At 40.1% G+C, this 18,358-nt stretch overlaps 1 protein-coding gene across 1 annotated transcript; it reads left to right on the plus strand.

The window, feature by feature from the left end:
* Positions 1–5,421: 5,421 nt before the first annotated feature.
* LOC306749877 (integrin beta-3-like) lies at positions 5,422–17,756 on the plus strand (the record flags this gene model as incomplete). The annotated part of the gene is made up of 15 exons (XM_079233223.1): positions 5,422–5,488; positions 7,048–7,133; positions 7,366–7,570; positions 7,848–8,100; positions 8,239–8,401; positions 8,509–8,670; positions 8,784–8,879; positions 8,986–9,075; positions 9,215–9,349; positions 9,432–9,861; positions 13,730–13,952; positions 15,008–15,108; positions 15,340–15,459; positions 15,859–16,025; positions 16,146–17,756. 15 exons carry the CDS (start codon positions 5,422–5,424, stop codon positions 16,209–16,211), a joined length of 2,364 nt encoding a protein of 787 aa, XP_079089349.1. The 3' UTR covers positions 16,212–17,756.
* Positions 17,757–18,358: the final 602 nt, after the last annotated feature.

The raw sequence follows: 18,358 nt of genomic DNA on the forward strand, positions 1-18,358 counted from the left end.
GAGAGGTATTTATAGTGTAATGTTTTCTGCTGAGGGAACTGCCCAGAGAAAGACCAATATAGGCACAGCGAGCTATAACTTAGAAATGAAGACATGAATTAATAATCTATCATTGAACCATGGCAAATATTTTTCAGAAATGTTAGCTCCCCTGCATCCACTGGTCTTGCTGTTTCCTTTAAGGCAACAGCTGTAATGAACCCCCTAAATAACAGACAGCTCTCCATCTTTATTGGATGTCTTATTCAAATATCTCTTTATCTTTTGTTGTGTGTAGCTTATGCTTTCTGGGATATCAGTTTACTAAGGTAGAGGTGACCCCTGCAACCTAAAGAAATATGAAGCCGGGAAGCGTATTCCACTTCAAATTGAGGATAATAAGTGACAGATCTTTATTGATTCTTATTACAGTAATAATAATATACTCCCTCATTGCTGGCCTTCTGCATGCAAAACGTGTGTTTTAAGTTATGAGAGCTGTGCTGTATTGACAGACTTAATTTGTGAACATGCCATATTGTGGTATTTACCATTGAATTACCTTTTGTTATTGGTTTAACAGTCTACATTACTCAATATTATCTATGTGTACCTGTCAGCCTGTAAAGCATTGGCAGTGTGTTTAATATATAAGTAGAGTATAAAACAATGAATAGTTCTCTCTCTTGATATCAACATTTAATCATGAATTAGTACTTGTAATTTAAACTAACTTTTGATTTTATTATTAGATATACTTTACATATTTAAGTGTTTTATTTAATTTAAATTCATAAATTTCTCATTTCTGAAAATATTTGCAATATGTTGCTAAAATCATCGAAATTTGGGACTCCAACCAAGTTAGAAACTATTAGCACCAATGTAATACATATTATCTAATTACATTGGCAAAGGATTACAGCTCACTCCCCTAAACTGCTAATATGATGGAATCATAGTGTACATATAATACCTCACACTTGTACTCATAATAATGTGAGATTGAAGCTGCAGTGATGAATTTCAACAGGTTAACAAAGACATTGCCTCAAACATGTTAAACTCGTTAGCAGAGCCTGTTAAATGAATCTGCTGTTGTCTAAAAACAAATGCAATGAAATTCAATTTGGGATCCTCCTGATGTCTGGGTAAGCAGTTTTTTGCCATCAACTGAAAAGCTTGTGCACAAACAATGATTAGCTCCATGCACAAATACCTTTCATAAGCCTTGAGGTGGTTTACTTTCAATTTATTTATTAATGGCTGAAAACAAGAACAGTAAGATCAACTAATCTCATTAGCCTTCGGATTTTGTTGCTGCAAATTAATTGGCAGCATCTAAACCAATGTTGCACAATGTGATTCTGTTCTATTATGTATTGCAGTGTGATTATGGTAAGGAGCTTGTACTTACACCTCAGCTCTCTGTCAATATGTAAATCCTCTGCGACAGTTAACACCCAACAATGCCTCCTTGAGGCTTTAAACTACAGAACTTCAAAGAATTTACAAATGGGGAGAAAGTGATTGTAAAGTCAAGGAGGAGGAAACTTCTATGAACATGCTACTGCTTTGAACTTATTACCAAAATCATCTGAAAAATGTTGATTTCATTATGAAATGTCTTGCAGGTGGTTTTGCCCAGCAGCTTCATAAACTGACGACCCTGTGGGTGATGCATAACTTCACATGAGGATGTGTTGTGAACGCTGCTCATTTAATTCACATACCGTGCAGATTTGTATCTAACACGTGATTATTGTTGGTATAACTGTATATGAAGATACTGTAAATTCATATGAGGATGCATATAGACATTAATGAGAGTGTCTGACTTGTTCCTAAGCAACAGTAGACCTGTGAGCCCAGTGACAGATGGTTGGTGAAGTTATTTTGGTTTAGAGGAGAGAGAGAGGGAGGGAGCGATGAGGTGCCTGGACGTAGGAGAGGGGGGGAAACATTTCCACTTAACATGAGGGAATTGGCAGCCTAGCAACACAAACTAAGTGAAGACATCCCTAGCAACAAGGAGGTGATGTTGGACCACACCCACCTTCCCTCTGCTCTTTACACCTACCCATTTGTTTGTGGGGCTGCCACAGGGTTGACATGACTTAGGACTCTAAATGGACACAGACTTTTAAGCCTCTCCGTCACGGCAGGAGCAAACTTTCCTCACAACTTCCCTCAATTTACAGATTCCCCCGAGATGCCCCTTATTAGCTGACCAAAGCACACAGGACCGCGAGGAAGCTACCCTGTGTGCTGGAGAGTGTGTGTGCGCAAGTATATGCCATGAAACACAAAGGTCAGTAAAGTGTGCATTATGAAGTGTGTTTTGGACATGGAATATGGAGAGACTAAGTATCACAAGATGCAGAGAAAGTGCGACAGGCCGCGTTTTGATGTCAAGAGGCACCTTTGGGACTCTTAATCACCCAGAGGTAAATACAGTCATTATTTACTGATACAGTGCAGCAGAGGGGTGCCCCACATCAACCCCACACTAAGCAACCATCAGCCATTCAAATTAGTTTAAGGAGATAATGACTCCATTACTTTGATATGTTGCAGGGGGATATAAGTGTGTGTGTGTGTGTGTGTGTGTGTGTGTGTGTGTGTGTGTGTGTGTGTGTGTGTGTGTGTGGTGCGTGCGTGCGTGCGTGCGTGCATGCATGTGTGTGTTCCTAGTGCACCTATTGCAGCCTGTCCATTCGACTGGCTGGTGAAAATCTGTTTGTTTGAGAAACAGATTACAGATTTCATGAATCTAATTGAAGAAATTCCCTCTCTTTCTCTCCAGTGGAGACATCTCATGCACTCCACCAGCCGCTACCCATTAACCTCATTTCCATCATTTCGACACATCTCAGTAATGCAGGCTACCATAATCTGCCTTTTATTTTCTGTCCTTTCATTTGCCACATTCGGTCGTCATTGCTCCTTCAACTTCTTTCTTTCCAGCTTCCTCCCTTGCATCCAACCGTAGACTTCCTTCAGTTCTGAAGTCTGGATGCACTTAAAACACACAACAGAAATGCACTCGTTCCTTTCCTCCATCCCTCTTGTATCCCCAGTTATGTATTTGTACTTTTTGTTTATTCCTTCTTTCTCCACATATATGCTGTCATCCCCCAAGAGACATTTCATAAGCCTGCCAACCCTTCACCTGAGGAAAAACTCACATCTCCCCACTTGACCCTCGCAGCTGCCAGTTAAACCAATCGAAGCAGGAAAGGGTAAGCCGGTTGTGGTTAACCAAACACTGATTTTGTCTGAGAGCAATTCTGTTTTGATATTGGCTCTTCTGTGGCGTTTTCAGACTCAGTTAAAAGCTTAAAGGGCTCCAGATAGATGTGTAACACAGGTCAGGACCCTTCCATCCCTCTTTCCTCCTCCAGCCCCCACCTCGCTTCTTGTTCAGTCTTAATTGGCGGCCGCCTGACCCAGTGTCTAGCTTTTTACTCAGGACGACTGGCGCTATGCTCTTCCCAAAATGCCATTCATCTGAGGGGCTGATCGCTACAGAAGGCTCTGGAGCCGATAGATTCAAATCAGTCAATACCGGAGAAGGGGTTTGATTGCCCCCGGTGTATTACCTGCACCATCCACCCACACTGAGAGCTGAATGCCAGCAGAAGAGATGACTATTATAGCTTTTCTACTTATTTCTCTATTTTTGTCATTTCTTTTCACGGCAATTCTTGGACACGGGTGGCAGTAACTTAGCAACAAGCTGGAGAATAAGAGCAGGGCACAGAGATAAAGATTCAATAAATGGACAAGAGCAGAGATAAGAAGCATTCTCTGCTTCTGCAAGCCCCACCACACACGCCACACTTTCCAAAGTTAATTTAGAGCAATCTTAGCTTTTATCCCATTTTCTGCCGCCTTTTCTTTCTTGTTTTAGAAGCTGGCAAATTTCTTCAGGCACCATCGTGCAGTGGAATGGGAAGAGGGTTTTTGTGGCGGGCTCTTATCAGATTCATTAATTTGGTAAAGAGGAGAGAGAGCTTGGCTAGACTGTCGCTAGGGAATGCCTATTACATTGCAATAGCTTCAGGCTAAGTCAGTTCTTTTTAGACCATAAATGAATTAAGAAAGCCCTGCTGATCACAATTACCGATATAAACCCTACTGTATATATAACCTTCTTATATATTATTTGTCCCACTAGGGGTCCATCTACCACAACTAAGTGTTGGCTGCTTCAAGTTGTGGTGATTCATTCATTTTGAGCTCTAAATGCATAGTCAGGGTTTCATGACAGGTTGGTGTTTCGCCTTAGGCCAGCATTACACACACATGTTGTGCAGTTTATGGGTCTACTGATGTATGGTGGTCTCTTTTCAATCCAGTAGAGGGCAAGGCAATTTGCAAAGCATTTTATATTTAACAGGATGTGTGTGTGTGTGTATATATATATATATATATATATATATATATATATATATATATATATATATATATGTATATATATATATATATATGTACATATATATGTACATGTTATACAAGCGTCCAAAATGCTGCTTGTCTCCAGTATTCATCACTGCCAGATTAAATCCAGTTTAATATTCTACTACACAGGCAATTCCATACTACTAAGTGTGCTAGTGAGCCACACCCTTAGCCTATGCTAGATAACAATTAGAAAAGGGTTTGCTACAGTTCACTAACATGGCCAAAGTACACTCCAGAAAATACACTGAGTATTAGCATCATTTGAGTTATTAGAATTTGCACACTTAAATGCTCATTAGTGTTGCATTTTCTTTTTTACACAATGCATCTCACAACGAAAAAGGAGGAGTTGTTAACAGAAGAGTAAACACAAAGTTTTTCAATTGATGTGTATCATTCTATCATGATTGTGCTCAACAGTTTATATTTGATTGTTATCCCTCATTTAATTTTTTTTGTTTGTTTACTGTTTATAATTTAAATATATTCTATTTTGGGAACTAGTGGCAAACAATAGGACTGCCACACACTTCTGGGCTGCATGTTTTAATCATTGATTTAGTTAAAAAAAAGAAAAGAAAATCGCCACGCCTCCTCGCCCATATAAATTTGTAGCTTTCAGGAGTTGCAGGGAAATGTCCAGGTGATCCTTGAAACACAATCATATTTGTCTAAAAGTGAATGTAGACTACGGTCACTTACTCCATTTGTGGACAATGAAAGGACTCATTTAGGGTCGTTTTGAATCTCTCAACACACTTCTTATGAAAACCACTAAGAAACGAGTGTCAACATGCCATGATGTGCGCACTTCCCTGAAACATTTACTGGATGGATAGTTTGGAGAATGAGGCGACGCTGTATGACCCAACATGCGTTTAAGTCAAGAATGAGGAAAGGCGTTCAAGTTGCGAAGTGAACAAGCCCACAGGGAACACAGACGTCCTGTCAAGTCGTCTCCGTTACTCTCCAGCCATGGGAACCTATTCAGACCGCCTAGTGATACTATTTCTCTTTTTCTTGTCGGCATCAAACGTTTTCGGTAAGTTTGTATAAGCTACTTAAAAAAACACTTTCGCCTGCTTCCGCGACCCGGTGGTGTTTCCGCCCGGCTCGTGTAGGGCATCTTTGAGGGTCCCACCTACTGCTCATATTTACAGGAGACTATTGTTGGATGGTTAGACCATTCAATACAGCGGAATGTTCTGAAACGGAACACACAATAATTCAGCGTTAGCCCGCCGTTGGTTTGCGCCCCTCCGTTGTAGCTTTCGCCACCTTTCCTTATAAGGGATTGAAAATAGTCGGGATGGGTTTCCCAACGCGAGGGGACCAGGCTCCCCGGGTCTCCTCAGCCAAAACCTACTACGATGTCATGATTTAATTCAGAATCAACTAGGGGATATGTATATGTATGCATATGTGCATGTGTGCTTGTTGATTTTATTGTTCCTCAATTAATTAAAAAACAAACTAATTACATACACAAAACACGATGGCAGACTTTTCTATAAGGTCTACATGTTCAGACTTATTTGGAATAGCTCAAGTACTGTAGTGGGTATTTAGGCTACTTCAGGGGGCCTTGACTCTGCCAGTTCATTTGGGAGTTATTAATAAAGATTTCAAAAGCCAAATTACGTATTTTTTCCTAGCCTATATTCTGTCATATCTTAAATGTAACACTCCACACAGGTAGATACACATTGGTGTGACTGCTTCTACGTTTAACTCCCATGAGCCACACCCATAGGCCCTTCTAGATAACAAAAAGAAAGCATTTGGAAATATCTGTTGACTTGCATAGAATGAAACTTTTGGTGCAATTATCTAGCAATTAAGGTCAAATGACTCTCAGAAAACATAATGAGGATTAACATCATTAATGTCATGGGTAAACTGCACACATGTTTGCATAGTAGACAGACTGCATGCAATGGCTGTGCTATCTGTGTTTGTGGTTGAGCAGAGCTGCATGGTACTTCGGATAACAACTGTGGTCAAGAGCGCAAATGTCACTTTGCTTCAACAACAAGTCAAAGGAAATGTTTTTTTTTCTCGATTATGCGATGTATTTTAGTGGATTTACTCAAGTACTGTTCTTACGCACAATTTTGAAGTATTATTTATTATTTTTGCTATTTTCCGCGTAACTCCACTACATTTCAGAGGGAAATGTTGTACTTTTAACTCCACCACACATATTTGATACCTTTTTTAACAAGTTACTTTGCAGTTTCAGTTCAACAATTGATAAAAAAAAAAATCAACAAATAAATTCAGATGTATTATTATGGATTGAGGTAAGACTTAAGTTACCTGGCAGTAGGGCTGATTTAGTAAAAAAGCCCCACCTTTACAAGCTGCAACATGAAAGTAATGTACACATACAAAAATTTGATCAATAACATTGGGAATTGCTCTGTGTATAGGTATGTTTGCTATCTGATGCCTTTCATTTAGTCATGTTGTGGTGTGTAATGTATTTATGTATCTATGTATTTGTTAGGCTCAGATTGTGTATTGCTTTTACTTAAACGATCTGAGTACTTCTTCCATCACTGATTTTGTGTTGCATTTCTGTTGCTGTGATTATCAAAGGTTCCAACATCTGCACATCACAAGGAGTCACCACTTGTCGACAGTGCTTGGCTGTACACCCTACATGTGCGTGGTGCTTTCAGGAGGTAAAAACACCATGTGCACGTGCACATACACCACAGTGTCTAGTTGCTTCTTCCATTCATTGCTCAGTGCAACAAGTTAGAACAGAAACCTATTTTCCCAACAGCATACCCTTTTGTTGTCATTCTCTGGTGTTTGGGTGGATACATCAACATCATCTTATAAATGCAAACCTAAAACATGTTTTTTTTTCATTGTGCATGGATTTCTTTTATTGCATTGATACTTTTTCAGGAGTATGGGAAGGGGGGATCAGGTGCCTCCCGCTGTGACCTGAAGCAGAATCTGATAGATGGAGGGTGCAGTCCGGCAGCTGTGCAGTTTCCATCCAGCATCCTGAGTATTCAGAAGGATACACCGCTCAGCAACAAGGCCTCGGGCACAGCTGATGATGTCACTCAGATCAGGCCTCAGAAACTTAGTATTACACTAAGACCAGGTACTTTAACACCCAACCAAACATCACCTATACAACCAGATGCTAACACATTTACAAGACCAGATATACTTATTGGAGACCAGACACCAATGACTGTTATTATTGTTGTGCATCCACTAATAGCCTGACACACCGAAGCTAGTTGCACGTCTTTAACAGACAGATTTGTATGTGTATTATTATCTAATATATGTTTCACTTGAAAGTAATCAAGAGGTTTTGACACACAATTGATCTAATTCAATCTACCATTCACTCCTCAATCTCTCCCTCTCAGGAGATTCAAAGCCCTTCACCGTCTCAGTGAAACAAGTGGAGGATTACCCAGTGGACCTCTACTATCTGATGGATCTTTCATTTTCAATGAAGGATGACTTGGCTCTCCTTCGCACCTTGGGCAATGAGCTTGCCGTGACCATGGGTCGCACCACAAGCAACCTACGGATGGGGTTTGGAGCCTTTGTGGACAAGACCACCTCCCCTTACATGTACACCTATCCTCCAGAGGCGGTGATAAACCCTTGCCTTGGGTAGGTGTGGAGGTTATTGTTGGTGTTAAATTTGAGGAGGAAAGGGATCTGAAGGGAAGATTTTCTAATATTCTGAGAGTCTGTCCAGTTCTCCTCCACTGATTTTCTCTCCCCCATTCACCTATTCAATGCATACAGAATTCATGAGACATGCCAGGCTCAATTCGGGTTCAAGCATGTGCTGTCACTGACGGAGAAGGTGGCTCGCTTCACTGAGGAGGTGGAGAAACAGCAGGTGTCTCGAAATAGAGATGCTCCGGAGGGTGGTTTTGATGCTGTCATGCAGGCTGTGGTGTGCAAGGTATGCAAATGTAATCACATACACATGCTCACTGATGTGCAAAACTCAGCGTGTGCATGCATCAGTTTTTCAGACACTTAATATATTTATTTCATGTTCATTACTAGGACAAGATTGGCTGGCGTCCAGATGCCTCCCACCTTTTGGTATTCACCACTGATGCCCAAACTCACATCGCTCTGGACGGACGTATAGCTGGAATTGTCCAGCCCAATGATGGAAAGTGTCATCTTGATAATGCGAACGTTTACAACAAATCCACTGTGCTGGTAAAGGCATGAATTTTAAATACATCAGTAATTCAATTTGTTTTTAATAGTTTGTGGCATTGTTGGACAGAACCTGCTTCCTTTGAAGACTATTTGTTTCCTGTCTTTTTCAGGATTACCCGTCCCTGGCACTCATGACAGAGAAGATGTCGGAAAATAATATAAATTTAATTTTTGCCGTGACCAGCTATGTGGTGCCACTTTACAAGGTAAACCAACTGCACTGCTTTTGCTGCGTTTAAGTTATCCGTATGAAAAACACAAAAACTGGTTAAAACTGGCTCCTCATCTTGCTGTCATACCTGTCTTTTCCAGGAGTTCAGTCAGCTCATTCCAGGCACAACTGTGGGAACATTGAACCAAGACTCTGGGAATGTTATTCAGCTCATTGTGGATGCTTATGCTGTAAGGATTTCCCAAAATTAGGACAATAAGAGGAACATGAAGAAGTCATGTAATCTATTTTATCTGTAATATTATGATACTAATATACATGTAACTTTATAAATGCAACTGTTTAACGCCATAACTTTCTGTTGAGCAGAAAATCCGCTCAAAAGTGGAGCTGGAGCTACTGGGAGTCCCAGAGGAGTTGAATCTCTCCTTCAATGCCACTTGCCTGAATGGAGAGGTCATCCCTGGACTCAAGTCCTGCTCTGGCCTCAACATTGGAGACACAGTACGTATCTGTTGAGATGCTGACATGCACATCTAGTATCTACATGCACAAATTGTAACAGAGATCTGTCCTCCTTTTTAAGGTGTCATTCAATGTGGAGGCTCAGTTGCGTAGCTGCCCCAAAGAGAAGAGCCACACTTTTACCATCAAACCTCGAGGCTTCAAGGATTCCTTGGAGGTCACTGTGGACTTTGCCTGTGACTGCGACTGTGAGGAAAACGCCATCGCCGACAGTTCTCTCTGTAGCAACGGCAATGGGACCTACGAATGTGGCGTGTGTCAGTGTAACCAGGGTCGCCTGGGCCCAAGATGCGAGTGCTCGGTGGAGGACTACAGTCCATCTGATGATGTCAACTGCATACCAAAGCCAGGGAACCCAATCTGCAGCGGTAGAGGGGACTGTTTGTGCGGACAGTGCTCCTGCCATGGAAATGACTTCGGGCAGGTTTGGGGCAAGTACTGCGAATGTGACGACTTCAACTGCTTACGCTTCAAAGGGGCACTGTGCTCCGGTGAGTAGATATACTTTTTCTGTCTTAATCAGTGTTAGTCCTCTTTGTAGTTTTGCAACACCAATGCGACATTTTGCTTAAAACAAAAACCGATGAAGAAGCCCTTACTGGATCTGGATTAACCCTAGAACACTAACGTCGGGTGATTTTCACCCGAGCGATTGTTGTTACGTTATTTTCATTGTGTTGCTTTTGTCTGAGTTGCGTGGGTCCTTCTGTAGCTTCATGCTGCTCACAGACGTTAGTGAATGTGGGCGTGTCTTCCTGCTCCGATCACTGTTTTTTTCTACAGGCACCTGTTCGGGTGATTTTCACCCGACATTAGTGATAGTGTGACTATTTTTTCTGGATGGGTTTTAACATTGACTTTTAACATTAATTAACTTTTCCTTCACAGATCAAGACTCACATGTCCCAGGAACATGTGGACCAAATAACAAGTTCATAGCTCATTTATTTTTATTTTTAATCATGTTTTATTGACGATTCCCTAATTTTTCACCAGATTTTGAACCTTTTTTCAGGGTCTACCCGTGATACCTGTTTATCGTTTTATGAGAAGTTCTATGGGGTAAAATACAAGAAGAGTACTTCAACTTGCCTTGTATTGTTGTATTTTAATATATTTCGATGAGAAGTATATTTTATCAGGTACATTAAATTCACCCGACGTTAGTGATAGTGTGACTATTAACGTTTAACGTTAGTGTTCTAGGGTTAAAAACCAGACCGACTTGGGTCCAGACCAATCCTGCCCATGGTCAAAGAATCTCACACTCCCTTACAACAGCTGTTCTCTAAACTCACTTAATAAACACACAGAAAATATAAATACAAGTAACTTATCTTGAAAACGTGACGTTTTTCTCTGACTTCTTGAAACAAACTTGCCCTTCCCTTCCTTTTCCTGCTCCGAGGCCCAGCGTGACCTAACTGGAGCCCACTTGTTTTCAGTCCATCTCAGTCTGTAAACACACCTTGGTCAGTTTACATAGTTTTCTGATACTTAGCTTGACAAATCAGAAATCCACAGTCTTTTTCAAAACTAATGTTCAATTATTATTATTACAGTCTTTGTTTGCTTGCAAAGCACATGTAAATAATTGCATTATTTAGCTGCCAAGCATAAACAGTAATGCTTACAAATGTCCAATCCTCTGTCAGATCTGTAAACGTGTGCGCACTGAGTTGTATTTGTGTGCTTACAACTCGCAGCAGTGCCTCATGCTGTGCTATCACTCCCTATTACAAGTCTGCACAGCTCAGTGCACAGTTACTCAATCTCAGTGCTAAAACTTGAATAGGCTTTGTCATTGGGCAATTTAATGTTACAGCAATTTGGGCTTTGATTGTAAAGAAGGACGCTGAGCAAGAGCAGAATAGGAAACTGTTTTATAAGGCCTTCACGCCGCCGACAGCCTCATTATGTCATTATGTTTTCAGGTTATCCGTCCATCCATAAATTCATAATCATGACTTAAACGTTCCATACAGTTCTTGTGTAAGGGGCACTGGTTTCCAGTAAACTGAACTAAAAGTGCAACAATCAGGAAATGGGTATAATCTGACAATAACATCTCAAATTATGTATATATACTCGTCACAGCCTCAAAGTACACGGGTTTTATGTTAAACATCCTAAACTAAACATACTCTGGGCCCCTTGTGTGTGCAGCATGGCCTAAGGAGAAGCTGGAGGCTCATGTGTGTTGGTGAGCTGGAATTTTTTCGCGAATATGTCATACTAACATCAACAAGGAGGAGTTGTTCTCAAGGTAGATTGTTTTTCTGAGGAACGAGTATTAAGGCATTTAGTGATGACACGCAGGGCTTAGGTGCAGACAGTCACCCATCTTGGCACACACAAAGATGGTGTAAGACCGTCCGCAGAGCTCAATTTGAGGCCACAAAGTTGTTGTGTCTCAGTAGAGTCATGCTGCTGTTGTCTTTAAAGAGCGAGTGTCCCTCAGCCCCAGCTCAATTGGAGCTACTCTAAACCGGGGCACTGAAAAGCTCCATCTCTGTGATATTCCCTGTGGCTGAGTATTTCTTCGTCTGCTGAGGGGCTGTGGGACTGGTGCAGGGCCAGGGAGCAGGAGGCAGCAAGCACAGCCCCAGGGCCCATAAATATGAGGGAAGAGAGAACAGGAAAGTTTGCATTCCTCTGTTGGCAATGTGCCCAATCCCTTTTCTCTCCAGTACCTGCCTATCTCCACTGCACTTGATTCTGTTCCCTCTCTTCTTCCAACAGTGTAAAGTGCTGTTTTCCTGTTCTATCTGTTCTGTAAATCCCTGTTTTTTCTCTCTTCATCGTGGCCCCCATGTTAACCTTCACTAAAGCCCAGGCATGTGATTAATGGCAAGGATTACGGCGCAGTCTCACTGAGAGAGCGGGATGACATGACCCTAAAAACTCCCTTTTATGTGGGTGAATCCACTTTAACTAATACGAACAACACAACTATGCACTCTTGTCAAGTTTAAGTGCTCTACACTATCCATAGTTACAATGGCAATGTTTTTGAAAAAACAATATCAGATTTAGTTAAAAGTTTCTCAACCGTTTTCAGCATATATCTTGTTGACAGAAGAAGAGAGGTTACTCAACGGTTGCTTTGCTAAGCATTAAATGTGAAACTGTTAACCATTAACCGGTGACTGCGTCTGATCCCATCACAGCGGCAAATACAATCTAAAAGAGGAGCCGTAGTTGACAGGGCGTAGGCTGGGGGATTGTATCCTGGAGTTTACAACAACGGATGATTTGTTTTGAGCTCTGGAATTAGGGACCCTTGGACTCTTTGTGATATTTCATGACCGGTTACTCCCCCAGTCTGATCCGGCTGGGCTGTTGACTCACCCACTTTGCTCTTAGTCATCCAGTGCCAAATCCTGTTTGGTTTCCTGCAAAGAACACTGTTGTCTCTTGGGCTCAGCCTTTGGTTGTAAGGTAGTTTAATCTTTCTGTATTTCAGGGAGAAAATCTCGCCTCTCACCACCAGATTCTGTCAGCAAATGGTTGCATCACTGTACCACTGTTCCCCAAATTACTTGGCTTTTGTGCTTTCTTCACTTCAGTAGAGTCTGAGGAAGCACTAGTGTGTGTGTGTGTGTGTGTGTGTGTGTGTGTGTGTGTGTGTGTGTGTGCGTGTGCGTGTGTGCGTGTGCGTGTGTGTGTGTGTGTGTGTGTGTTCCTGCCTGGAAGGAGATGGGGAATAATTAGTGTGCTAATTCACAAGAGAACATAACCTGCCTTTGTCAGTATTGGGATGATTAAGAGAAATGTGTAATATCCCATGCTGAGTAATATTACATTTTAGAACAATTAGTTTCCCAGTTATTTTGTTGCTTAGCATTGTTTTAAAGAGAATATGTAGATTATGTAAAGAGTACCATTAACTTAATCAGTTTGTGGTTGCTGCTGTCAGATATGGTTGTTTATTAGTATTGTTTTTAATAAACCAGTTAAACAACAATAAGCATCATTGTTATTGTTGTAATGAGTAACAAACATAACACATTACACTAGTAATTACATTGTTACAGAACCTACAAACACCTCCATAAGTACACTTGCCCAAGCATGCAACATGCTTTAAAAACACATAAGTTAATAGACAACAAAGGACAACTCACAGACATAATAGAGCTATGAAACACACAAGCACAGTAAATCAGTCTGCAATTGCGTAATTTTTATTTTGCAGCTTTGTTTGCCCGGCTGCGCCTATGTGATTATGGTCACTGAAATTTAAATGAATATTCAATAAGAGGTCATATTTGAATTGAACGCATTTGATTTGAATTCAAAGAAACGTATTGTAAAGGAATATAATAGCATTAAACTCGTCTTTTTTGTTTCTTTCAGATCATGGTAAGTGTAGCTGTGGCCTCTGTCAGTGCGACTCTGGCTGGAAAGGAGAGAACTGTAACTGCAGCACACGCATAGACACCTGCATGTCCAGCATCGGCCTGCTGTGCAGCGGCCGGGGGAACTGCCAGTGTGGGGTTTGTCAATGCACTCAGCCTGGTGCCTATGGAGATACCTGTGAAAAATGCCCCACTTGTCCTGATTCCTGCACTATAAAAACGTAATTATTTCTCTTAATGTTTTAATAAACGAGAGAGATTAGGGAATGGACAAAATCACATTATAACAGACTGTAACTTTTGAAGCAACTCATTCTCAATTACACAGAGTGAACCTCCCAGATGTTTTAACATTCATGTTTTAGACAGCACAAATATTTTAATGCCGTTTTTTGCTGTTTGCCACTCGAGAAAAAGGTTATGGGGGTCTATTTCCCTGGGAGCATGAATGGGTTCTGCAGACATGCAGTCTCCCATGAATTTGAGGTATCATAAACATTTTGACCTGAGTGCGGTTCAAGAACAAAGATCAGGGAGTGTCCAAAATGTAAATGGTTCATCTTCTGGGGACCAAGAATGTGTTTAGTAAATCCACTAGATTTTGTTTTTGTGTTGTACAAGTAAAAACATTTGGCCTTGTAGTGGCCCTGAAAGAACTGGAGAACTAGTCATCAAAACCGATAGGACAAACGGATTTCTCAGGGAACCATGAATAGCCGGAGATATACATTTATGGAAATTCTGGTTAAAAAAATACTGTACCTTGACATTGATGATTTTGATCTGATGGTGACAAAAGGTCAAGAGGTCACCAACATTATTAAAAGTCATCTTCTAGACCATTATACGTACAGCAAATTTCATGGAAAATTGGCCCGTAATCTGAGATCTGCTCTGCACCTGAGGCGTTGCCACGAGCAAGGAGAAAACAATTTGAGACTAACTAAGTTTGCTGGTAGCACTATACAGTGCAACATTGTTCCATCATTATATTGCCAAATTCCAGGATGATAACAAACTTCTCCCACACACATTTTTAACAAATTCAGATGTGGTTTCATGAACAGCAGAAAAAGATCAAACTCCTCTCACAGCCAGACAGTCTGCAGATGTTAAAACATTCTAGATTTATCTTGATATCAATCTTCTTGATATACATATTCTGCCTTGATGTTTGTCCATCCCCTTTAATCAAATTGAACCATGCACTGCTTTTAAAGAGCATCAATAGTATGCACACTGTGTATTCTGTAACCAAATGGGACTCTGCTTGCAGACACTGTGTTGAGTGTCAACACTTCGAGAGAGGACAATACACCGAAGACAACAGCTGCGGTAGAATCTGCAGGGATGAAATTAAAGTAGTGAATGAACTGGGTAAGAACTCTTTACATACTTTGATCTTAATCTGTTGTGCTAATGCTTATGCTGTTTTGCTGCTAATCTCATGAGCAAAATGCTTGTGAAAGTAGTTGGAAGCTTCAAACATGCAAGGTTGTCAAAATATATAATGGACTGATTCATATTCTATGTTTCCAAATATCACTTGTTACACCTTTTTTTTAATAATGTATCATCCTGTGTCTTCTTATCATCTTTCTCTTACAGTTTTCCATGATAAAAATGCAGTGAATTGCTCATACAAAGATGAGAATGACTGCGTGGAGCACTTCCAGTATTACGAAGATGAAAGTGGAAAATCCATTCTGTATGTGATCAAAGAGCCAGGTACTGTAAGAGTTGGTGTGCATGTATGGGACACATAAACTGTCAAGAGAGCTGAGAATTATAACTTCAGTGCATTATTAGGATAGAAGAGTTTTCCTGAATGCCATTCAAGCCTATGTCTGGACAGCTACAGAAAACGGGGAACAGTGTGTGCAGCAGAAATCAGCAATTTTCGAAAGAAGAACACATCATAAGCTAAATAATCACAGCTCTACCCTGCCACACCACAGAAAGCCAGACTAGGAAGTGATTATGTACTGAATCATTATGTTATGGTGGGTTTGATACTGGACTGCATTAGTTGTTAAATTCCACGAGTGACCTCCCCTGCTTAACAAACATCATGGAAACAAGGAGGAAATGAGCTCTCGTTCTCCCTTCCTGTCTCTCGTCTCTCAGAGTGTCCTCAGGGTCCTGACGTTTTGGTGGTGCTCTTGGCCGTGGCCGGAGCCATTCTGCTGCTGGGCCTTATTGGACTGCTCATCTGGAAGCTACTCATCACCATCCATGACCGCAGAGAGTTTGCCAAGTTTGAGGAGGAGAGAGCCAAAGCCAAATGGGATACGGTGAGAAAAAAAACAAATTAAGACACAAACTGTTTCTTATTCAGGGTAATAAAGCAAAAAAAAGTTAGATATCTGTGTGAGACTGAATTGAACAGCCTAGCCTCTGTTTTCATTTCCCAGGCTAACAATCCTTTGTACAAGGGAGCCACCTCCACCTTCACCAATGTTGCGTACAGAGGCAACTAGCAACGTAATGCAATGAGGAAAAACTCAGGGGTTAACGACAATGGATGGGAGGAAGATCCTATACACTGTAGCTGAAAATGAGTTAATGCTGTCACCAACATGCTGTAATGAATGTACATACAGTAAAAAATAACTAAAACTGTTCATGTAATTAAGACGGTGGCCTGCTATTAGGCTTTCTGTTTTTACACTATGTTGTGTAGTTGTATTACTAAACGTGCTCATAGGAGTTCATTGACAGAAACAACATGTTGTAGTTTGGCTCACATTAAAATAGAAATCATCATGACCTAATTAGTAATGAGTCAGTATAGAAAATACAATTATGAACAGACTTTTTGAAGTCCTCTTCAGTGTCCTCCACCATGTGGGATGTATTATTTACGCATAAGCTGTGTTTTTTTATGTTGCTATTTCCTCTTTGAGAGTGCAGCTGTTTTTAAGTTCACTTTTCTATCAATTGAAAATCTAATTTTATAAGTAAACATAAATGTGTGCTATAGAATTTTTATAAATCCTTAAATCACACTTGAAAGTTTTTTTTATTTCCCTTTTCTTTTTCGAATAACCAATAAAGCTTTTAGTAATAATTTTGACAACAATGCAGCACTATGGAGTATCGTAATGGTAAGTTAATAAATGCTTTGAAATGTTTGTTTTGTTTTTATACCTGCACCATTAACTGTTTTGGTGTTTGTTGGTCTTTTTTTATAGTTTGTTTTATTTGTTAAAGTCTATGATGATCACCACTGTTTTACTCTGAACTGCCATATAGTTAATTTGTGTATATAAGCGGATTTTATTGCACATCAAATGATATTGTCCATGATGCCGTGTAATTGTTGATAACAAACAAACTTACTCTTGCTCTTTCATAACCTCCAGTGTGAGAAAATAGGTGTATTGTGGTTGTACAGCTGTTAGGACATGGCCTGCAAGCTTGTTGCATAGAAGTCTGTTTTGGGGGTTTTTGCAACGTTTTTTAAAAAGGCCTGGGGTTTAACTCCAGTTTGTTACACAAAGGGAATGTTTCAAGATGAATTATACTTGACTTCAACAATGTTTGTGTGATGCTTGACATCTGGGTTTCTTTAACAAATGTCAAAGCTGCTTTTAGCCTTTATTAAGATCAGACATACTTTACAAAAGTTCATTAAGATTCATATTTCAGATCCATTCCAAATTCAGAAATAGAAACATTATGAATCCCAGTTTTTCCCAGTATTACAACTAATGTCAGTGTGCAGAAACGGACATTTCCTTTGACCACATTTTGTCACAACTTATCTACTGAACTGTATCAAGTCATTGCATATTTCCTGTTTTCATTGCCAATGTCGTCAAAGTGGTATTTCTCTTGTCTTTTCGTGCGCCCTTCCCTGCTCGGTTAATCTGATAGATATTGTTGTTGCAAAACTTTGCACTTCTCCTCACATGCCACAACCTATTTGTGTCACCATGTCACTCAATGTGTGCTGAATGCATTTATGTTTTACACTGTTCATTGGTACTTTAGTTACGCTTAGAAATAAAGGCGTACATGCATCACAATTGTCTATAATATTTTCTCTTAAAGCTGACATTAAGTTACAAATACAACAATAGAATGTGTTACCTCTTAGCTGTTTTTCTGTACACCAAATACGCATATATTAGTATTTTTTGTTTGTTTGTCATGAACACATCATTGGTATGTAGCATCTCTGCTGTCTTACTAAATGATGAGTGTGTCTGGCTGCAGTACCAGGAGGGGTTCTTTGTGAATCTAATAGCTCAGTATAATTAGATATGTGCGCAGACATTTAGAATAGTGTAATTTCCTTTCACTGAAGATACATATAACACATTGAATTTATTGCCTTGAAAACTATGCATTGTGTAAGTCACACTCTTTCAAAGTATATATCAGTAATTTTCTACTCTATAATTATAGTTATGAATAATTAGCTGTAAAAAGACGCTCAGAGTACATGGAAATATCTCATGTTCAAGGGTGTAACCTGTGTATTTGTGAAAACTGACATACAGTATGTAGGAAGTCAAAATACAAAATCTATCCACAAATGTCAAAATTACCAGTTTAAATGTCAATTGTAATGTCTGCACATATTACACATGAGAAATTGCTGTTACTGGTAAAAACAACA

Source organism: Taurulus bubalis, assembly GCF_910589615.1.
Source record: "Taurulus bubalis genome assembly, chromosome: 17".
Taxonomy (NCBI): Eukaryota; Metazoa; Chordata; class Actinopteri; order Perciformes; family Cottidae; genus Taurulus; species Taurulus bubalis.